This window comes from Homarus americanus, unplaced genomic scaffold (genome assembly GCF_018991925.1).
Source record: "Homarus americanus isolate GMGI-L3 unplaced genomic scaffold, GMGI_Hamer_2.0 scaffold28, whole genome shotgun sequence".
Classification (NCBI taxonomy): Eukaryota; Metazoa; Arthropoda; class Malacostraca; order Decapoda; family Nephropidae; genus Homarus; species Homarus americanus.
In genome coordinates, this window is record NW_024742238.1 from 3,778,649 (window position 1) to 3,796,740 (window position 18,092).

At 42.4% G+C, this 18,092-nt stretch overlaps 2 protein-coding genes and 1 long non-coding RNA gene across 3 annotated transcripts in view; all 3 read right to left on the reverse strand.

The window, feature by feature from the left end:
• Positions 1–10,521: 10,521 nt before the first annotated feature.
• LOC121876557 (acidic repeat-containing protein-like) lies at positions 10,522–10,932 on the reverse strand. The gene has a single exon (XM_042381757.1). It carries the CDS (start codon positions 10,930–10,932, stop codon positions 10,522–10,524), a length of 411 nt encoding a protein of 136 aa, XP_042237691.1.
• Positions 10,933–10,952: 20 nt separating this feature from the next.
• Positions 10,953–11,342, reverse strand: LOC121876558 (acidic repeat-containing protein-like). The gene has a single exon (XM_042381758.1). The coding sequence runs from the start codon at positions 11,340–11,342 to the stop codon at positions 10,953–10,955; it is 390 nt and encodes a 129-aa protein (XP_042237692.1).
• A 4,316-nt stretch (positions 11,343–15,658) lies between these two features.
• Positions 15,659–18,092, reverse strand: part of LOC121876600 — a 151,637-nt gene continuing 149,203 nt past the window's right edge. Inside the window, exon 3 of the long non-coding RNA XR_006090785.1 lies at positions 15,659–15,717. This is a non-coding gene — a long non-coding RNA (uncharacterized LOC121876600). The remainder of the gene's footprint in view (positions 15,718–18,092) is intronic.

The following is an 18,092-nucleotide window of genomic DNA, read 5'->3' on the forward strand; positions in this document are numbered from 1 at the left end:
CCCCTCCACTTCACTCTTTTTCTTTTATTCTCTTCCCTGTTCTCCCTCTCCACCTAAGTTTCTCTTCCCCTCAACCTTTCTCTCACCATCCTCATCTTCACTTTCTTCTATTCTCGCGCTCTTTACTCTCCACATTCCTTCCCTATTTATTCTTTCTCTTCCTCTTCCCTTTTCTCTCCTCTCTCTCTCTCTCTCTCTCTCTCCAAGCCACCTCCTTTCCTCTCACCTCTCCCACAGTCCCACCTTCATTCCCTCCCTCCCACTTTCTCCCTCTTTCCCTCCCTTCATCACAATTTTCTCTTCTTTTTTTAATATTATTCCCATCTGCTTTATCACTCACTTGGCTGTTATCGGTACACCATCTTCGCTACGTAGAGTCTGTGGACTATTTCGATAAGATTCTTATGCGTAAAGTTTCAAGCATTTCAAAGGAAGTTCCATTTTCCTGTCAAGACCAGCGAGTGAATTCCTTATATACACGAGTAAGACTTTGGGGGTGTCAAGGCCAATAACCCGAGATGGAATTTTGTTGGGGTGGGCTATTCGGGGTGTGTGGGGGGGGGCTAGGAGGGTGTGTGTGTGTGGGAGATCGGAGGGAGGTGTGGGGTTGTGTGGGAAGGAAGTGCTATTGGGATTTGGCGGACGGGGCTGCAACACAAGGGGGAGGAAGTCAGATGGAAGAAACAGCAACACAAGGGGGAAGAAGTCATCAAAACCTAACAGTTCACTCAGGTAGCACTAAGAGGAGACATTAGGGTGAGGGGGGCAAGATAAACACAGTACTGTTCTTCACTACACACGTCACTCAGGCTACACCCTCAACCACAAGTCGGCAATAATGTTTGGGATCACCTGAAGATTAGACACCTCAGCTTATTTAACCTTTTAATTAAACACCCTAGAGCTACCTGGGGTAAGGTAAGTTTAACATGCTAAATCTTCATGTAACAAAAGCTTGGGTGCCTAATCTACAGTTGATCTTATTTTTGCCTTGAAATAAACAAATTCTATTGACCCGCGATAATTAGTTGACTGCGATACAAATGTTATGTACTATTAAACCTTTTTCAGTGTTTGAGATTACAGCAACTAGGGCATGGCTGTAACCGAGGGTACAGGCACACTCTCCCCTCATTCCCATATCGTTCATTCCTTCTCAAACTGCCGGAACAAATGTGCTCTGCCATGGCGTCCCATTTCCACAACACGAGTAGAAATATCTCTCTCACTGTACCTCCCGTTGCTTCACCCCCTAGATTATTTCACCTGAGGATTAAACCCCCTAATGCAAACCTAACCTAACCCTTACCTAACCTTGTCTAATTTAACTTAGCCTAATCTAATCTAACCTAAGGTAACCTAAGGTAAAGCTAACTTAACCTAAGCTAAGCTAACCTCCCATGTAGCGTTAGGGTGTTTAATCAATCAGGTGAAATAATCTTGGGGTTAATCTTCAGGTAATCCCGCCTTACCTACAAGTTGCTAGAGAACATATTCCCGTAAAACACTTAAGTAACACTAAACTGTACTGTACTGTGTGTGTGTGTGACTATCTTCTATTCAGAGTTCACACCAGCGGGTAAGTTCACCAAAACTCACAAAACGTTAAACCCTCACTCTAAGGATGGCTGTCTCCGCGTTCTTATATTCTGAGTTCACAGCGGCGAGAGAGTTCAAATATTCGCCTCACTCCCCCGTACTCTCTGCTGCTAGTTGTAAGCGACTTTGCCCTCCAGTCCAGCACTTGACACATTTATTGTCTATTTTGTCACAACTGGAGCATGAACTGAGTTGGCAGTGGCGCGCTGATGGCAGTAATTCTGTCTCCACATTCTTGACGGTACATACGATAGACAGTCCTCGTACGTGAAGGTTCTGTTCGTGAATTCTGTACTTAGTCAAGGTATAAGTGTCCATCTTAAGGTAGAATCTGTGTGTACGTGAATTGTAGCCTCTTTAACTGGTACACAATAACCGTACTTAGTTAAGGTAGAGTCTGTGTAATTTCTACGCCATTTTTGACGTTTTTCTTTCCTCAAGTCAACCAGTTAGGATCATTCTTATGCCTGCAGTTATGAGAGATATTAATCGGACGAATCTCTGTGAATCAGGTTATTTGGAAGGTGAAGGAAAGAGGGAGGAAGGGAGTGAAGGAAAGTGGAGGGTGAGAAGAGGTAGGATGGAGGAGGTGAAGGAAGGAAGAGGGACGTAAGAGGGAGGAGGTGAAGGAAGGAAGAGGGACGTAAGAGGGAAAAGGTGAAGGAAGGAGGTGGGGAGAGGGATAGGAGAGAGGAGGTGAAAGAGGGTGGAGGGGTAAGAGAGAGAATGAGAAGGGAGAGGGGAGAAAGGGGGAGGGGAAGAGAGTAAGGGAAGGGGTAGAATGGAGGGGTATGGAGTGAAGGGAGGGAGAAAAGAGGTAAGGGGAAGAGGAGTAAGGGGAGGGGGAGTAAGAGGAAGAGGAAGAGGAAGGGCCTTTTTCACACACCAAACAGCCCACAACACTTAAGCTCTCCCTCACGTTCGCCTTTTTCCTCTATCTTATTTATGATTTTAATGCATGTTTTCAGCTCTAACTTTATGTACATTTATTTACTGTACACTAGCGGAGTGCAGATAGTGAGGTTGACCTAAGTGTGTGTGTGTGTGTGTGTGTGTGTGTGTGTGTGTGTGTGTGTGTGTGTGTGTGTGTGTGTGTTGTTAACTGACTCACTTAACCTACAACACAAAGTTATTACCTTTAATTGGATCACCTGAAGATTTAGCCTCCTTAGCTTACTTCACCTGAAGATTAAACACCCTAAGGCTAACCTGACCTTACCTAACCCTACCCAATCTAACCTAACCTAACCTAACCTAATCTAACCCAATCTAACCTAACCTAACCTAATCTAACCCCTCTAGGTAGTATTAATGTGTTTAATCCTCAGGTGAAATAATCTGAGCGAATGGATAATAATCTCCAATATAATCCCATTAAAATAACACTAAACTATAACACAGACTTACGAGACGTTCTCCAATCACCAGATATACGAGGAAAACCAAAACTACCGTAAGAACATTTAAGAATTTAAACCCCCTTGTTATCCGGGAAATAATGCGCATTCACACCTCCAGCATATATCAGAATTTAAGACGAAATTCTCACTCTCCTTGTTATTAATTCTTGGCAAGCTGGAGCCCCGCGGGAGACATGATAAGCGAGGAGGTAGTGCAGGGGTTTGGCCTGGGAGCATCATAACATTCCCCCCAATCACCTGCCAACTACTCACCTGGGGCCGCACGACGCTCACAGTACCTTGGTTTAGTGAGGACAGATCTAGTACAGTACCGTGTCTTGGGAGGGTACTGGAGTGGTGTACCGTGTCTTGGGAGGGTACTGGAGTGGTGTACCGTGTCTTGGGAGGGTACTGGAGTGGTGTACCGTGTCTTAGGAGGGTACTGGAGTGGTGTACCGTGTCCGTGTCTTGGGAGGGTACTGGAGTGGTGTACCATGTCTTGGGAGGGTACTGGAGTGGTGTACCGCGTCTTGGGAGGGTACTGGAGTGGTGTACCGCGTCTTGGGAGGGTTCTAGAGCGATGTACCGTGTCTTTCGTCGGATTTAAAATGAACAATACTAACCATAGGAAAAAACCCCGCATATATCGTCAGTCAATCAGATAAATAATAATAAAAACAAACAATTAAACAAAGTCAACAAAAACACTATTATTGTTCACTATAACTCGGTGAAAAACAAGGAAATTTACTTGTTATTATTATGTAGATTATGATCCCGGACATGTGTCTATTGAGGTCAGCAACAAATAGCTCCACACACACACACACACACACACACACACACACGATATATATATAGACCAAGTTTAGTAAGCACATCTTCCAAGAAAATTAACAAGAGACAAAAAGTTTAGATTGTTTCCCTTATGTTATGACCAACAACTGGGAAAAGTAATACATAGCCAGGGGAGAAAAAAACTCCGGCTGGGTCAACATGGTGTGTGTGTGTGTGTGTGTGTGTGTGTGTGTGTGTGTGTGTGTTTTACCAGCAGGGTGACGAAGGCTATCTGGTGTTGTTGACCTTAATACACAACAAACAAAAATACAAAAATACAAAAACAAACATTTGATACCATAAAAACAACAACAAACTGAGATATTGTCAAGTAAAAATTGTCCTTAAATATATTTCAAGTCTTACCACCACCAGACAATATTTACTGAGCGGATTTTTGTTCCTATTATATTTCATACTATTTTTTTTAACTAGATCAAACAGTTGGAGTACCACGACAAAAATATTAAGGTGATTGAATTGTTTTATTCACACAGGTCAATACAAGTAAAGGTGAAGGTGTGTAGTACAGGTAACTAGGTCTATGTTTATCATTATCTATGTAAATTCACGACAAAAATATATATAGGAGATAATGTATATAGTTCACGTCATACACTATACACCTTTACTTAAGATAACATTAACTATTTTCTACATAAACAATAAACAAGTCCAATAGTTATCATTTTCTTAATAAACAAAGAGGAATAATACAACCTTATTATATCGACTTAGCAGGTGATGGCTTCCGACCCGTCCAGAGAGCAGCAGTACTACACGGGGTGACTGATGGTTTTTTCAGGTCCCAACAAGAGTTCTAGTCAATGAGCCGTTGCTTAACATACTGTACATACACTCACTCACGCACTCACTCACGCACGCACACACACACGCACGCACACACGCACGCACACACACACGCACACGCACACGCACACACACACACACATTGAAGTTTGGTAGATATTTTTAAAAGCACATCTAGGGAGGGTTTAATTATGTACTGTTTTAGGGGGACCGTGTTTTGCCAGGGACAAGGTTTAAAGGGGATGGATTTTGTGAAGTGATAAAAGTTGATCTTACGAGAAAAATGGTGATTTATTCTGTGTCGTGATTTGATCTTTGCTCAATATTTAGGTCCTTTATGTGATGGGTCGTCGTTCTGTTTGATTCAAGTTCGTTTTATCTCTATTAAATAGTTCCTTTGGGGATTAAATTGTCATATACAAAATAGTTTTCTTATTTCTATAGTAATTTGTCTTAAAAATAGTTATTTCAAGTGATAACTCATCTTCAACAAACACGCATTCTTTTAGGAAATATATGGCCACCCAAACATTCTTTTTTGGCAGTAAATGGCCACCCAAACATTCTTTTAGGAAATAAATGACCACCCAAACATTCTTTCAGGTAATAAAAGGCCACCCAAACATTCTTTCAGGTAATAAAAGGCCACCCAAACATTCTTTTAGGATATAAAAGGCCACTCAAACATTCTTTTAGGCAATAAATGGCCACCCTAACATTCTTTCAGGTAATAAATGGCCACCCTAACATGCCATTAGACAATAACCGGCCACCCTAACATGCCATTAGACAATAACCGGCCACCCTAACATGCCATTAGGCAATAACTGGCCACCCAAACATTCCTTTAAGCCATACTTTGCCTCCAACGGTAGCAACTTCTCCAAAGCATCATTCTTCAGTACAATGGGTGGAGACCGTCCCGTGTTACGAGGTCTCATACAAACTCCCCACGCTCCTCACCGTCACAATTTAGATATTCATATTACCAAAGTTAGGACGATGTATCAAGACCCGAATTGCACCTCATCATTGTAAGAGTCTGGTTTAAACAAGGTAAAGCTTAGTCTAATCTTTTTTAAGTTTAACGCAGCTAAATCTGGTCTTAAGGAAAAGCTTACTCTAGCCAAGTTTCCATCCACAACGACGAATTAGTTTCATTATACCAACCAAAGTTTCATCTAAACATGACCCAAGTTTTACCCCAACATGACCCAAGTTTTCACCCGACCACAACCGAAGATTCACCTTACAAACATGAAGGTATATAAACGAACATATCGATACATAACTCACACACACAAATATACATACACACAAAGACACCGAGACAAAAACATACAAGACGTACAGACAGACAGGACACACCCCCCCCCTCCTCTACATCACTCAAGAATAACATAATGACTAAGTTCATAATAAACACAGGTATGTTCCGCCTACCTGGTCACACTACCTGGTAAGACCCCGGAAGTCACCTGTTATTTACGGTGATTATAATTAAATGTTTACTAGTGTGGTGAATTAATGTCTGCAGTGGTAAAGTGGTTGGTGGTTTTATCTTATCAAGGGAGTGTTGTGTAATTATAACACACACAAACATATGCTAATGCACATACATACATAATAAGTATATAATGGTTGTCCCTCGTGTAACGAGGATGGCCAGCCCAAGGGCCACCTAGACGTGAATTTGTTTAAGGTGTAGAAGCTGTCGCCAACACAACAATCACACCCTAAGTTAACGAGCTGCATTACCCAGTGTCAAGGAATAGTCCGAGAAGACCGGACAACTCACCAACTCCACTGGCTAACCATTACCCCGGAATACGATCCAAAAATTGATTAACATCCAGGTTCCCAATTACTGCTGGGTAGACAGAGGCAAATGGAGTAATGAAACTTGCCCATAGTTTAACCCTGCCCGGGTCGAACCCGGGTCCGCTCGTTTGTGAAACGAGCATGCTGACCATTACACCACAGGTCACCATACATACATACATACATACATACATACATACATACACATTACAACACACAATACTATAATAACATAAAAATGCACACAAACTAATGCTCGCGCGCACACAGTTTCATGTGCACAACCATTGCTTATCACTTCATCTTTCATTCCAATTTTTCCCTCTCTCTCTTTATCTCCTCTGTTCTCTTCCCCTCTCTCTCCTGTTCTCCTTCCCTCGCCCCTTTTCTGATTCCCCTCTCTTTATTCCCTTTTGCCTCCTCTTTTTCTTTCCCCTTTTCTTCCTCTCTATTCCCCTGTTTTAGTCTTCTTCCTTTCTATCTCCTTCCCCCCTCTTTATTTCATGTTCTCTCAGGTCCCTCTCTTTATTTCACTCATCCATTCTCTCTCTTTCTCATTCACTGTTTATCCCTCCCTTTTCTCTTTCTCCCCCTGTTTCTACCCTCGTTTCTCTCCTCATTTACTCAACACACACATCGCATAATAATCGACCCAATCATCCAAGATCACAAACAAACAAACAAACAAACAAACAATCAAACAAACAAACAAACTCAATGCATTTTAATATATTTCAAAAGAAGATGAACGAATACACGAGAGAGAGAGAGAGAACACCGCCTGTTCTTCTTTGTTCTTCTCCCCTTCCCTCGTGTTCAATTACCTTCACTGCAACAGCTGAACGTGTCATTGGTTCACGCCCTACCCCCCCTTGTTCTCATTGTTCCCGTGGAGGGGGAGGGGGTGAATGCACACACACACACACACACACACACACACACACACACACACACACACACACACACACACACCTCTCTCTTCCTCAAGTCAATGTTAATTCCAGGTGTGTTTTTTTATAATCAGGTATTTCAATTTATAAGGTTTCCAAATTTACTTCGGATTCCGGCATGTATAGTCTCTCTCTCTCTCTCTCTCTCTCTCTCTCTCTCTCATTGGTAAGTAGGTTGTTGTATGTGGGTGGACACCAAGGGTTTATCCTGACCCGGGGGAGTGTTAAAACGGTCTAGGCCAGAATATACCCCGGGGTATATCCTGCCGGAGGCGTAATAGGCCTGCTACACCGGTCAAAATATCATGATATAACACCTGACATGATAGCGTCTAGACAGGAGAACAAGGACCTGACGAAGTTTTATTTTAACTTATGTCAATGTTAAATTTTCATCAATGGATACGATAAAAATAAATTAACCTGTTATTTTTAATTATAATTCACAGCATGATATAAGCTATTAATAACAGTGTCATCAATAATAACCTATAACATGATATAATCTGTTACTAACGAGAGATATCATACTAAATAATATCTATGGTGACGTGATGTGAATCTTTGTGACCATATAACCTATTATGACTCGTTGTAACACATGTTTTGACCATCAATAACACGCCTTGACCTCGGTGTGACCTGAGGTGACGTCCATTATGCTGACCACGACTAACTGTTTATATTCCTGACCTCTTCTGACAAGTAATATTTCGCCCACCACAAAAAAAGAATATAAAAAATATTGGTTTTCATGTTCGGTGTTTGACGAGGAAGGCGGAGACGTGGGTTGGGTTGGGTCGGGTTCATAGGTGTAAGGGGGTTCGGGGTCGGGTTCATAGGTATGGGGGTCGGGTTCATAGGTGTGGGGTTCGGGTTCATATGTGTGGGGTTCATGGGTGAAGGGTTCGGGGTCGGATTCATGGGTGGGTGACGTAATGTTGATATTAAATTCTGTATTCTCAGAGGTTCAAACATAAACGCCCTCCCCACCCTCCCTCTCTCATGCCTGGAGATTTGCAGAAGGATCTTAATTATTTCGTTTAGATTATTCCACAAAGTTGGTAGTTAATATGGCGATAAAATTGTAACCAAAACTGTAGAAGGGTAAAACACACACACTGCAATACCCTACCTTTACTGCCCTTCCTCCCACACTGAACCACCGAGATGAAATTATATGATGAGGAAAATATGGCGACGCTTGTAAACAAAACAAGTCCAATGGGCTCCAGTCCCGCTGAAAATAATGGAGTCGAAAACAGAACGAGGTGGAATGTTCATGGTGGCAGGAGGGGGAGGAGGAATGGGTGGTGGTGGCCGGTGAACTGGGTGGGTGGGCTGGGGGTGACAGGGGTAACTTGGTCAGGATGTAATTTGTTTGTTGGTGGGCTGGTCGTGTGTGGGATGAAACAATAGCCCCATGTTTTGGATTTTTCCACCACGCGGAGTGAGTGAGTGACAGTATACAATATATTTTTTGGGGGTTAAAGGGGGGGGGGGAGGGGGCAGGAGGGGTGGAGGTGGAAGGAGCGTAGGAAGGAGGCGAGGGGGGGGGAGGAATCAGGAAGGTGAATGACTCTCTGGATGGTAACCTACCTAGGGCTCTAAAAAAAAACAAAAAAACACTGCTCATTAACTAAACTAGCCGGAAACGCGGTATTAAATCGAAGGAAATTCTATTTGTATACCGAATCGCTCTGAAATGTCGGTCAAAATACAAATAAAAAAAAAATCGGGTGGAAAAATTAATCTGTGACAAAGAACGCTCATGATTTTTGTCCCGGTTTTGTTAATGCATAATTGGATTGGATTTCCGTGTGGTTGATTTGTCCCGTACTGTTGACCACGTGTTGGCGGCCCACTTGTACTGCTGGCTCACCCGCTCGTGGTGTTTCTTCATGACTCGTATAGTAATTGTGGTATCGTGATAACATGTGATAATACCAGATAACACGAAATAACACCAGATAACACGATATAACATTAAATAACACCAGATACCACATAACAACATCAGATAACACGAAAACACACACTAGGGCAGGCTATCTTTAACCCCCACCAAGGACAGACCGTGCTTACCTCACCCACTTCTGGATAGCTTACGTTTATTTTTTCATCACTATATACCACACACACACACAAACATCCGCCCGCCCACACCAACACACCCACCAACACCCACCCGCACACACCAATACCCACCCACACACACCAACACACCCACCAACACCCACCCGCACACACCAATACCCACCCATCTACACACACACACCAACATCACTCATTAGCCAAATCCACCTCATAAGACCTACGCCACCCAGCAGTAAGGGAGCTCACCTCATCCTGTAGCCGCGTCAGGAGTTATGAGGTATAAGATAAAGCGCGTCATGAGGAATGAGGTCAAGTTATCGTGGGTTCTCTCCTGACTTACGACCTCCCATCTATCTCACGTTACGAGTTTCTCTCATATTTATTGGGTGGCCAGCTGGTGTATGGGTGGCCAGCTGGTGTATGGGTGGCCAGCTGGTGTATGGGTGGCCAGCTGGTGTTTAGTGGCCAGCTGGTGTTTAGTGGCCAGCTGGTGTACGGTGGCCTGCTGGTGTTTAGTGGCCAGCTGGTGTACGGTGGCCAGCTGGTGTTTAGTGGCCAGCTGGTGTACGGTGGCCAGCTGGTGTTTAGTGGTCAGCTGGTGTATACTGCATGGCAACAAACTAGAGTATATCAACTAACAAGTATATAGTAACTAACGAACATATGCCAACCAAGTGTAGAGCAATTAACCAGTGTATAGCGAGTATACGACAAGTGGCCAGCGTAAGAGGTGAATACTTGCCTAACTTCTTGAGACAGTTGTAAGATCTATGGCTACACAAAGTTATATATTTTTGTGAGGGGTGAGGCTGAGGGGTGAGGGTGAGGGATAAGGTTGAGGGTGTGAGGGGATTAGGGATGTGAGGAGTGAGGTGTGTAGTGTAAGGTGTGTAGGGATAAGGTGTGAAGTATGAGGAATGAGGTAAGGAGCGAAAAAGTACTGAGGGAGTTGATAGAGGACGGACGGACGCACGCACGCACACTTCAGAACCCATGAATGAAATATATCAGGAAGTTGTCGATATTACACAAGGAGAATTATTTATACATGTCCATCCCATTTGTGTATTTTTGTCGGCGTGGTCGATGTATTCGTCCGGGTCATCACTGTTTTCGTTCGTGTCATCACCGTTTTCGTCCACATCATCACTGTTTTCGTCCACATCGTCACTGTTTTCGTCCACATCGTCACTGTTTTCGTCCACATCGTCACTGTTTTCGTCCACATCATCACTGTTTTCGTCCGCGTCATCACTGTTTTCGTCCGGGTCATCACTGTTTTCGTTCGTGTCATCACCGTTTTCGTCCACATCATCACTGTTTTCGTCCACATCGTCACTGTTTTCGTCCACATCGTCACTGTTTTCGTCCACATCATCACTGTTTTCGTCCGCGTCATCTGTTTTCGTCCGCGTCATCACTGTTTTCGTCCGCGTCATCATTGTTCGTCCGGGTCATCACTGTTTTCGTTCGTGTCATCACCGTTTTCGTCCACATCATCACTGTTTTCGTCCACATCGTCACTGTTTTCGTCCACATCGTCACTGTTTTCGTCCACATCGTCACTGTTTTCGTCCACATCATCACTGTTTTCGTCCGCGTCATCACTGTTTTCGTCCGGGTCATCACTGTTTTCGTTCGTGTCATCACCGTTTTCGTCCACATCATCACTGTTTTCGTCCACATCGTCACTGTTTTCGTCCACATCGTCACTGTTTTCGTCCACATCATCACTGTTTTCGTCCGCGTCATCACTGTTTTCGTCCGTGTCATCAATGTTTTTGTCCGTATCATCAATGTTTTTGCACTTCAGACTTACTGGCTGCATGGGTTAAATGTATTTATGTATGTATGTATGTATGTATGTATGTATGTATTTCTATATCGTCTGTCATCAACAATATTTTTTTTAAATCCACATCGTAGATTGAATCTCCGAAGGGGGTGGGGGAGTGAACCCGGATATGTCATACTGTGTTTTTAAAGCTTTTTGGAAAACATTTCGAATTCTGTGTGTGTGTGTGTGTGTGTGTGTGTGTGTGTGTGTGTGTGTGTGTGTGTGTGTGTGTGTGTGTGTGTGTGTGTGTGGGTGTGTGTTGTGTGGGTGTGTTGTGTGGTGTGTGTGTGTGTGGGTGTGTGTGTACTGTGTGGGTGTGTGTGTATTGTGAGGGTGTGTGTGTGTTGTGTGTTGTGTGTGTGGGTGTGTGTGTTGTGTGGGTGTGTGGATGTGTTGTGTGTGTGTGTGGGTGTGTGAATGTGTGGGTGTGTGATTAAGACGGTGTTTTATTTCATGATGGGGGAAGGATTGGGGGAGGGGGGTGAGAGGAGGGGGGAGGTAGAAGTGGTGGGGTGTAGGGAAGAGGTGGAAGGGGTAGGAAAGGGGAAGGAGAAGGAGGGGGGGTATGGAAGAGGGTTGGGAGGAGGGTTTAAGTAGGTCAATTGGAAGGGGATGGAGAGATGGAAGGGGGGCGGGAAAGGTGAGGACTAGTCTTTAATTAGCATTGGCTGTAGGTATTTTTTAATTAATTTTATTTTATTGTAATCTTTTGAAGCTTTTTATTCCCTTTCTCTATTATTACTTTTTTCGTGAGGGAATTAAATACAATATATAAGTGACCTGGATATAGATAGCTGCTTGTATGTGACCTGGATATGACGGCAAGGGTGTGTACGGGATATACCTGCGGGGACGGACGGACGGACGAGCACAACACAGAACAAACGACCTATATTTCTCTAACAACCTTCTACAGATCTACTACATTAAGAACTTTGTTATCTTGGGATTTTCCGCCCAAGAAAATAGGGGAGGGATACCGAGGTGATCTTTCCCAACCAACTTCCAGCAATAGTTTAAGAATTGTATCGGGAGGAAGGGAGGGGGTCCATCTCTCACAACTCTTGAAGAAACGTCTAGGGGAAAATTCACTTTCAGACCGGGACAAAAAAGAGGGTCCCACCATCCCTAAAACCTCGGAACGTATTTTTTATTTTTTTTTATCTATATCTGACGTGAAAGCTGTTGTTGACAAATCAGTTTGGCTTTGGACCAAATTTGTTTTTCTGTCGTATAATGGCGAGGAAAAAAAACCACCACCCATGATTTTGTGTTCCGTTCTCCATATGTGGTAAATGGGAGACCAGAGAGTGTGTGTGTTTTATGGAGATTGGTGTTGGAGACAGATGTTGTGGAGATCTATAAGTGAAGGGGATGATTGATCAGGTGAGTTTACAACACACGATGAAAGATACAAATGACTCTTTTTCTCTCTAAAACTTCAGACATCATCACCAAGATTATGCAGTAGTAAAAATACAACACCAATATTGTATTATAACTAACATACACCACCGAGAATGTATTGATAATGAACCTACACCACCTAAACAATCAATACCCTATGATAATAAACCTACAACACCTTAAACCAATATCGACTGTATTCTAAAACACCAAAAATATTGTACCATTATGAGCACGTGGTACAATTTAATTCCCAAGCAACTTCCTATTATTTAGATGCGAGTACGAGCTTGTGTGTACAGTCTTCCCGCTGCTGGATAAAAATATGTTCTTTTGTCCTCCTCTCACCAAAGGAGGTCATATTGCCTTAGTTCTTATCGTTGTTCTTCTTCCTAGTTCTTCCTCCTCCTCCTCCTCCTCCTTGATCTTCCTCTTTCTTGTTTTTCCTTCTGCTTAAACTCCCTCACATCCAATTCTACCTTCTTAACTCACACTCCCCTTCCTTACCTCCCTCCCTACCTCCTTCACACTCTTCCTAATTCGCCTATACTCTCCCTGAACTCCCTCACCCAACCCCTCCCCTGTCGGGCCAATCCCTCCCTCCCCCTACCCCTCCCCTGTCGAGCCAATCCCCCCTCCCTCCCCTGTCGAGCCAATCCCCCTCCCTCCCCCTACTTCAGTTTTCACATGCAAATTGAAGAATCTTATTCCGGCGGCCAGAAGTAGACGCCATTCTTACCCTCGTACACACATCAGCAAGAGAACTCGCTACTCTTTCCCTTAATCGCCAAATTTTCTCTCCCGTAATCGCCAAATTATGCAGGCCTCCAAACTTTTAAGGCAGAGTTTTCTTTTATCTCACTAATTTCTCCTAACTACACGGGGTGGGGTGGGGTGGGGTGGGGTGGGGGAGTCTTAATGTTGACGTTTTTGGTCTAAGAATGTGTCCGTATGGTTGCCATGTTGTTATACCTTGAGAATCTATATGCCAACTTCGACGACATGTTCCCATACTCCCGAGAAAACTATGACAATTTCAGCAACTTACTCCTACTAAACTTTTGGGGGACGTCCGTATGAAAATGGATAAAAAAAAGATCAGAATTACCTCATTTCCTGGTTATATGTGACTTTCTGTTTTTTCACAAGGTAAGGTACGTCAATGATTACGTTTTTACAGATAAACGTATATACAGTACTTCCTCCCCAGCGAGACCCCCGATAATCCAGAGGAAGGAGGTGAGAGGTTAAAATTTTCATCTTATAAGCAGAATAGAAAATTAGTTTAAATTGTCAATGTTATGAAATTAAAAACAACATCTGCCCAAGGTCTAAAATCGTAATGTATAATTGTTAATGTTTTAAAATATAATATTGGAACAACAAAACAGAAGAATAACGTCTAAATTTGAAAATTAAATTTTCTTCAAAGTTACGAAAGCAGCGAAAACAAAGAAAATATAATAACGAGAATATGAGAACCGAGTCTAAAATCCTGGCGAAAATTTCACGAAGTTAGGAAATGAGAAAACAGGCGAACATTATAAAACACAAAGAGCGTCTAAAACCACCCAGTTTATTCTACAACGTTACACAACTACTGCAGAGAAAATAAAAACAAACTAGAAAACATCTGACAAACGGAACCGTAAAGGAACTGTCATAGAAACGAGTGAAAGAAAAAAAAGAAGAAAAATAAAAGATAAATTATTACAACGTTAAGTCGACAGCTTCAGGAAGTGCCGAGAATGAGATACTTCGAGTGCTATTTTTATGCCGGTTATTTTGTATATTTTTTCTCTCTCAATTGGGTGAAATGTGTTACTGGCTTGGTCATGCATGTGTTGAAATAAAGCATAAATTATTGAAGTTTACGAGTGAACCTATGGGAAATATCACGTTCGGGACTAAAAAAAAAAAAAAAAAAACTTGGTTACATTTGGAAATAATTCAAGAAAATTTAAGACCATCTTATATAATGGTTAAAATATACTGTACAGAAGGCGTCAAACTTGTTAAATAATGATGTTTCTTCTCTTGCTGCCTAACGCTCTGAGAGGATACGGAAAAATGGTTTACCTTAGAGTTGAGAGACTTGGTACGAGGGGAATTAAAGTAGGTATATATTCTACGTTCTAGTGACGGTTCTGTCTGTCTCTGTGTCCATCGTCGTAAGGTGTCCGTTTGTATTGAACAGACAGTAAATACCAACTGTACAAATTACTAGCTTATCATGATGGCATATTACTCACTGACAGAAGAAAGATGTCCGTTTATAATCATTTTCTCACAGTTCAACACACACACACAGTGAGTCACGGCCACTTATAACAATTGGGATACACACAGTTGCCACCTGCTGTCCAGTGTGGTGGCCCGGTGACAATTAACGCTTTGTTTGGGTTATATCTGTTTGTTTAGGCCATATACACTGATTTACAATCGACAAAATATTTTTCAATATGTAAAAATATATTTTTTATGAGGCATATGCAGTAAACATTTAATAACATAAAACGGTGTGTGTGTGTGTGTGCTTGTGCTTGTGCGATCAAAACGTATACAGTATAATGGTTGTGGAAATTCCTTTACCATAGTCGGAGTAATAATGAACAAGGTGTACAGTACCTTAATTATTCTACCCCAAACAATACTCATTACCTTAACATTGCGTGTTTAACATAACGTATTCTTTACCTAACACAGCGTTTCTTAATCGAACACAGTCTATTATTCTTAACCAACATAGCGTATTTTCAACGTAACAGTATTTTTAACTTAACATGGCGCTTCTTAAAATAATCACACTTTTTAAAAATTAAATCCTGGTCTTTTTTTTAAGGATACACTTAACTTGCATAAAGGCATCGTTAACACAAAAAACTCTCAGTGTTGTACTTACATATAACGATGGTGATGCCTTGTGGTTCTCTCTCGTGACCAGACGTAGTGGCCATACCTGTAAGGAGACAAATAGTGCTTTAGTAACACTGTTGATGATGTGATACGACTAGACGGTGGCAGCCCCTCAGTGTCGCTAATATATCCGTTACTTATTATGAAAGAGTTTTGTGTATTTTCAGTGGTTTTCATGTTATATTCTCATGTCTGTCTGTCTGTCTGTCTCTCGTTTATTGATTCATACATAACGATTATATTAGGGAAAATCCGTGGCTACCAGCGAGTGATTCACCTGTACTACATCTACTACAGTTAACAAGTTCATGTACAGTAGACCGTAGTCATTTAACACAACTACAGACACTTCTACTAAAAGTCTGTCACACATCACATACAGCAAGATGATAAAAGTAGGACATCATTAAATCCAAATTACCAGGTCAAATAGTCTGGGATATATGTCAACAGTTCAATATAGCCTTTATCATCCCCTAGCGAGCACAGACTGGGGCTGGGGGGTCCTGGATATACCAACATATTAACACCACGGAATAACTTCATCAAAGGAGCTGCAAGATGATTCATTAAGGAGATAAGAGTACAACTGTGTCTCAAAAGCAACAGTGAAGGATGATACTGATTGCTTACCTTGACTTCCCTTAATCCCACAAAGATAAAATTATAAATCCTTAAGATAAGAATACCCCTCAACACAATACACTAACAGAGGAAAGAGGAAAGTCATACACTGCTACGTCTCGATTACGATAACTTACACTTGAACTACACTACAACAAACTCCAGGCAACACAAGCTGAAGGGGATCTTACTGTAGGAGAAAACAGATCATCTTCTAACCACCTTGATGAAACTTCACTGAGGCAAGATCGAAGTATGACAAGACGGAACACAGTGATAAACCTCTCATCAGACACGGTTTAGCATTTGAAGACTTTAATGAAACAGATATTCGGCCGTAGACAATGAGCACCTATGCAATGGTTCAAACTATAGATGAGGTGATACAACTATACCTTACAGTGGCTGGATATTGAGTGTACAGAGTGGAGTACAGTGAACTCTCTTGACCAACACTCCTTGATACTTATCCAGGTCTTCAAACTTAATATCAACAGCGAGGGGAGACAATATAGACAGCTGTAAGGCTGAAATAAACACAATATAACACATACACAAACAACACTATCTCTCGCCTTCTGACACATACACACACACAAACAATACTATCTCTCGCCTTCAGACACATACACACACACAAGCAACACTATCTCTCGCCTTCAGACACATACACACACACAAACAACACTATCTCTCGCCTTCAGACATACACATACACAAACAGCAATATCTCTCGCCTTCTGACACATACACACACACAAACAACACTATCTCTCGCCTTCTGACACATACACACACACAAACAACACTATCTCTCGCCTTCTGACACATACACACATACACAAACAACACTATCTCTCGCCTTCTGACACATACACACACACAAACAATACTATCTCTCGCCTTCAGACACATACACACACACAAGCAACACTATCTCTCGCCTTCAGACACATACACACACACAAACAACACTATCTCTCGCCTTCTGAGACACACCAGTTGTAAACTTTTTGAGAAGTCATTAGTGTTATGTCTTGAAAACACACACACATGCAAATCTCATTCTTCCTACTCACAAACTCACACACACGGTTCTAAATGATAAGTCAAATAACTTGGTAACTTTTGATGCTTTATGCAGTCCTTCAAGTTGACTCCAATATAGTAAATGGTGATTATGTTCCCGACTTGATGATAAGCGAAGTCTCTCACCACAGTTAACACCAGACCTCCTCCTCCACCACAGCTGACACCAAACCTCCTCCTCCACCACAGCTAACACCAAACCTCCTCCTCCACCACAGTTAACACCAAACCTCCTCCTCACCACAGCTGACACCAGACCACCTCCTCACCACAGCTAACAACGACAACGCAGATCAAAACTTTTGCTGTGGTGGTGCTGAAGAAGCTTAGCGTGGCAGATGTATATCGCCCTCTCACCACCCACCACCACCACCCAACACTCACACATGATCCACCACCACCCAACACTCACACATGATCCACCATCCACACATTATCCACCACCCAACACTCACACATGATCCACCATCCACACATTATCCACCACCACACAACACCCACACATAAGCCACACCTTTACGGCAGTCTTACAGCACCACTACCTCAAGGGGGATGTTGTCCAGGTGTTGTGTAGAACTAGCAATAGGATCACCTGAAGATTTGCATACCACCTTATTTCATATGAAGATTAGCCACCCAAACGCTAATCTAATCTAATCTAACCAAACGCTAACCTAACCAAACTCTAACCTAACCAAACTCTAG

Excerpts from the sequence above, each read along its gene's own strand:
- LOC121876557 (XM_042381757.1), bottom strand. The coding sequence starts at position 10,932 with ATGACGCGGACGAAAACAGATGACGCGGACGAAAACAGTGATGATGTG.
- LOC121876558 (XM_042381758.1), bottom strand. The coding sequence starts at position 11,342 with ATGCAGCCAGTAAGTCTGAAGTGCAAAAACATTGATGATACGGACAAA.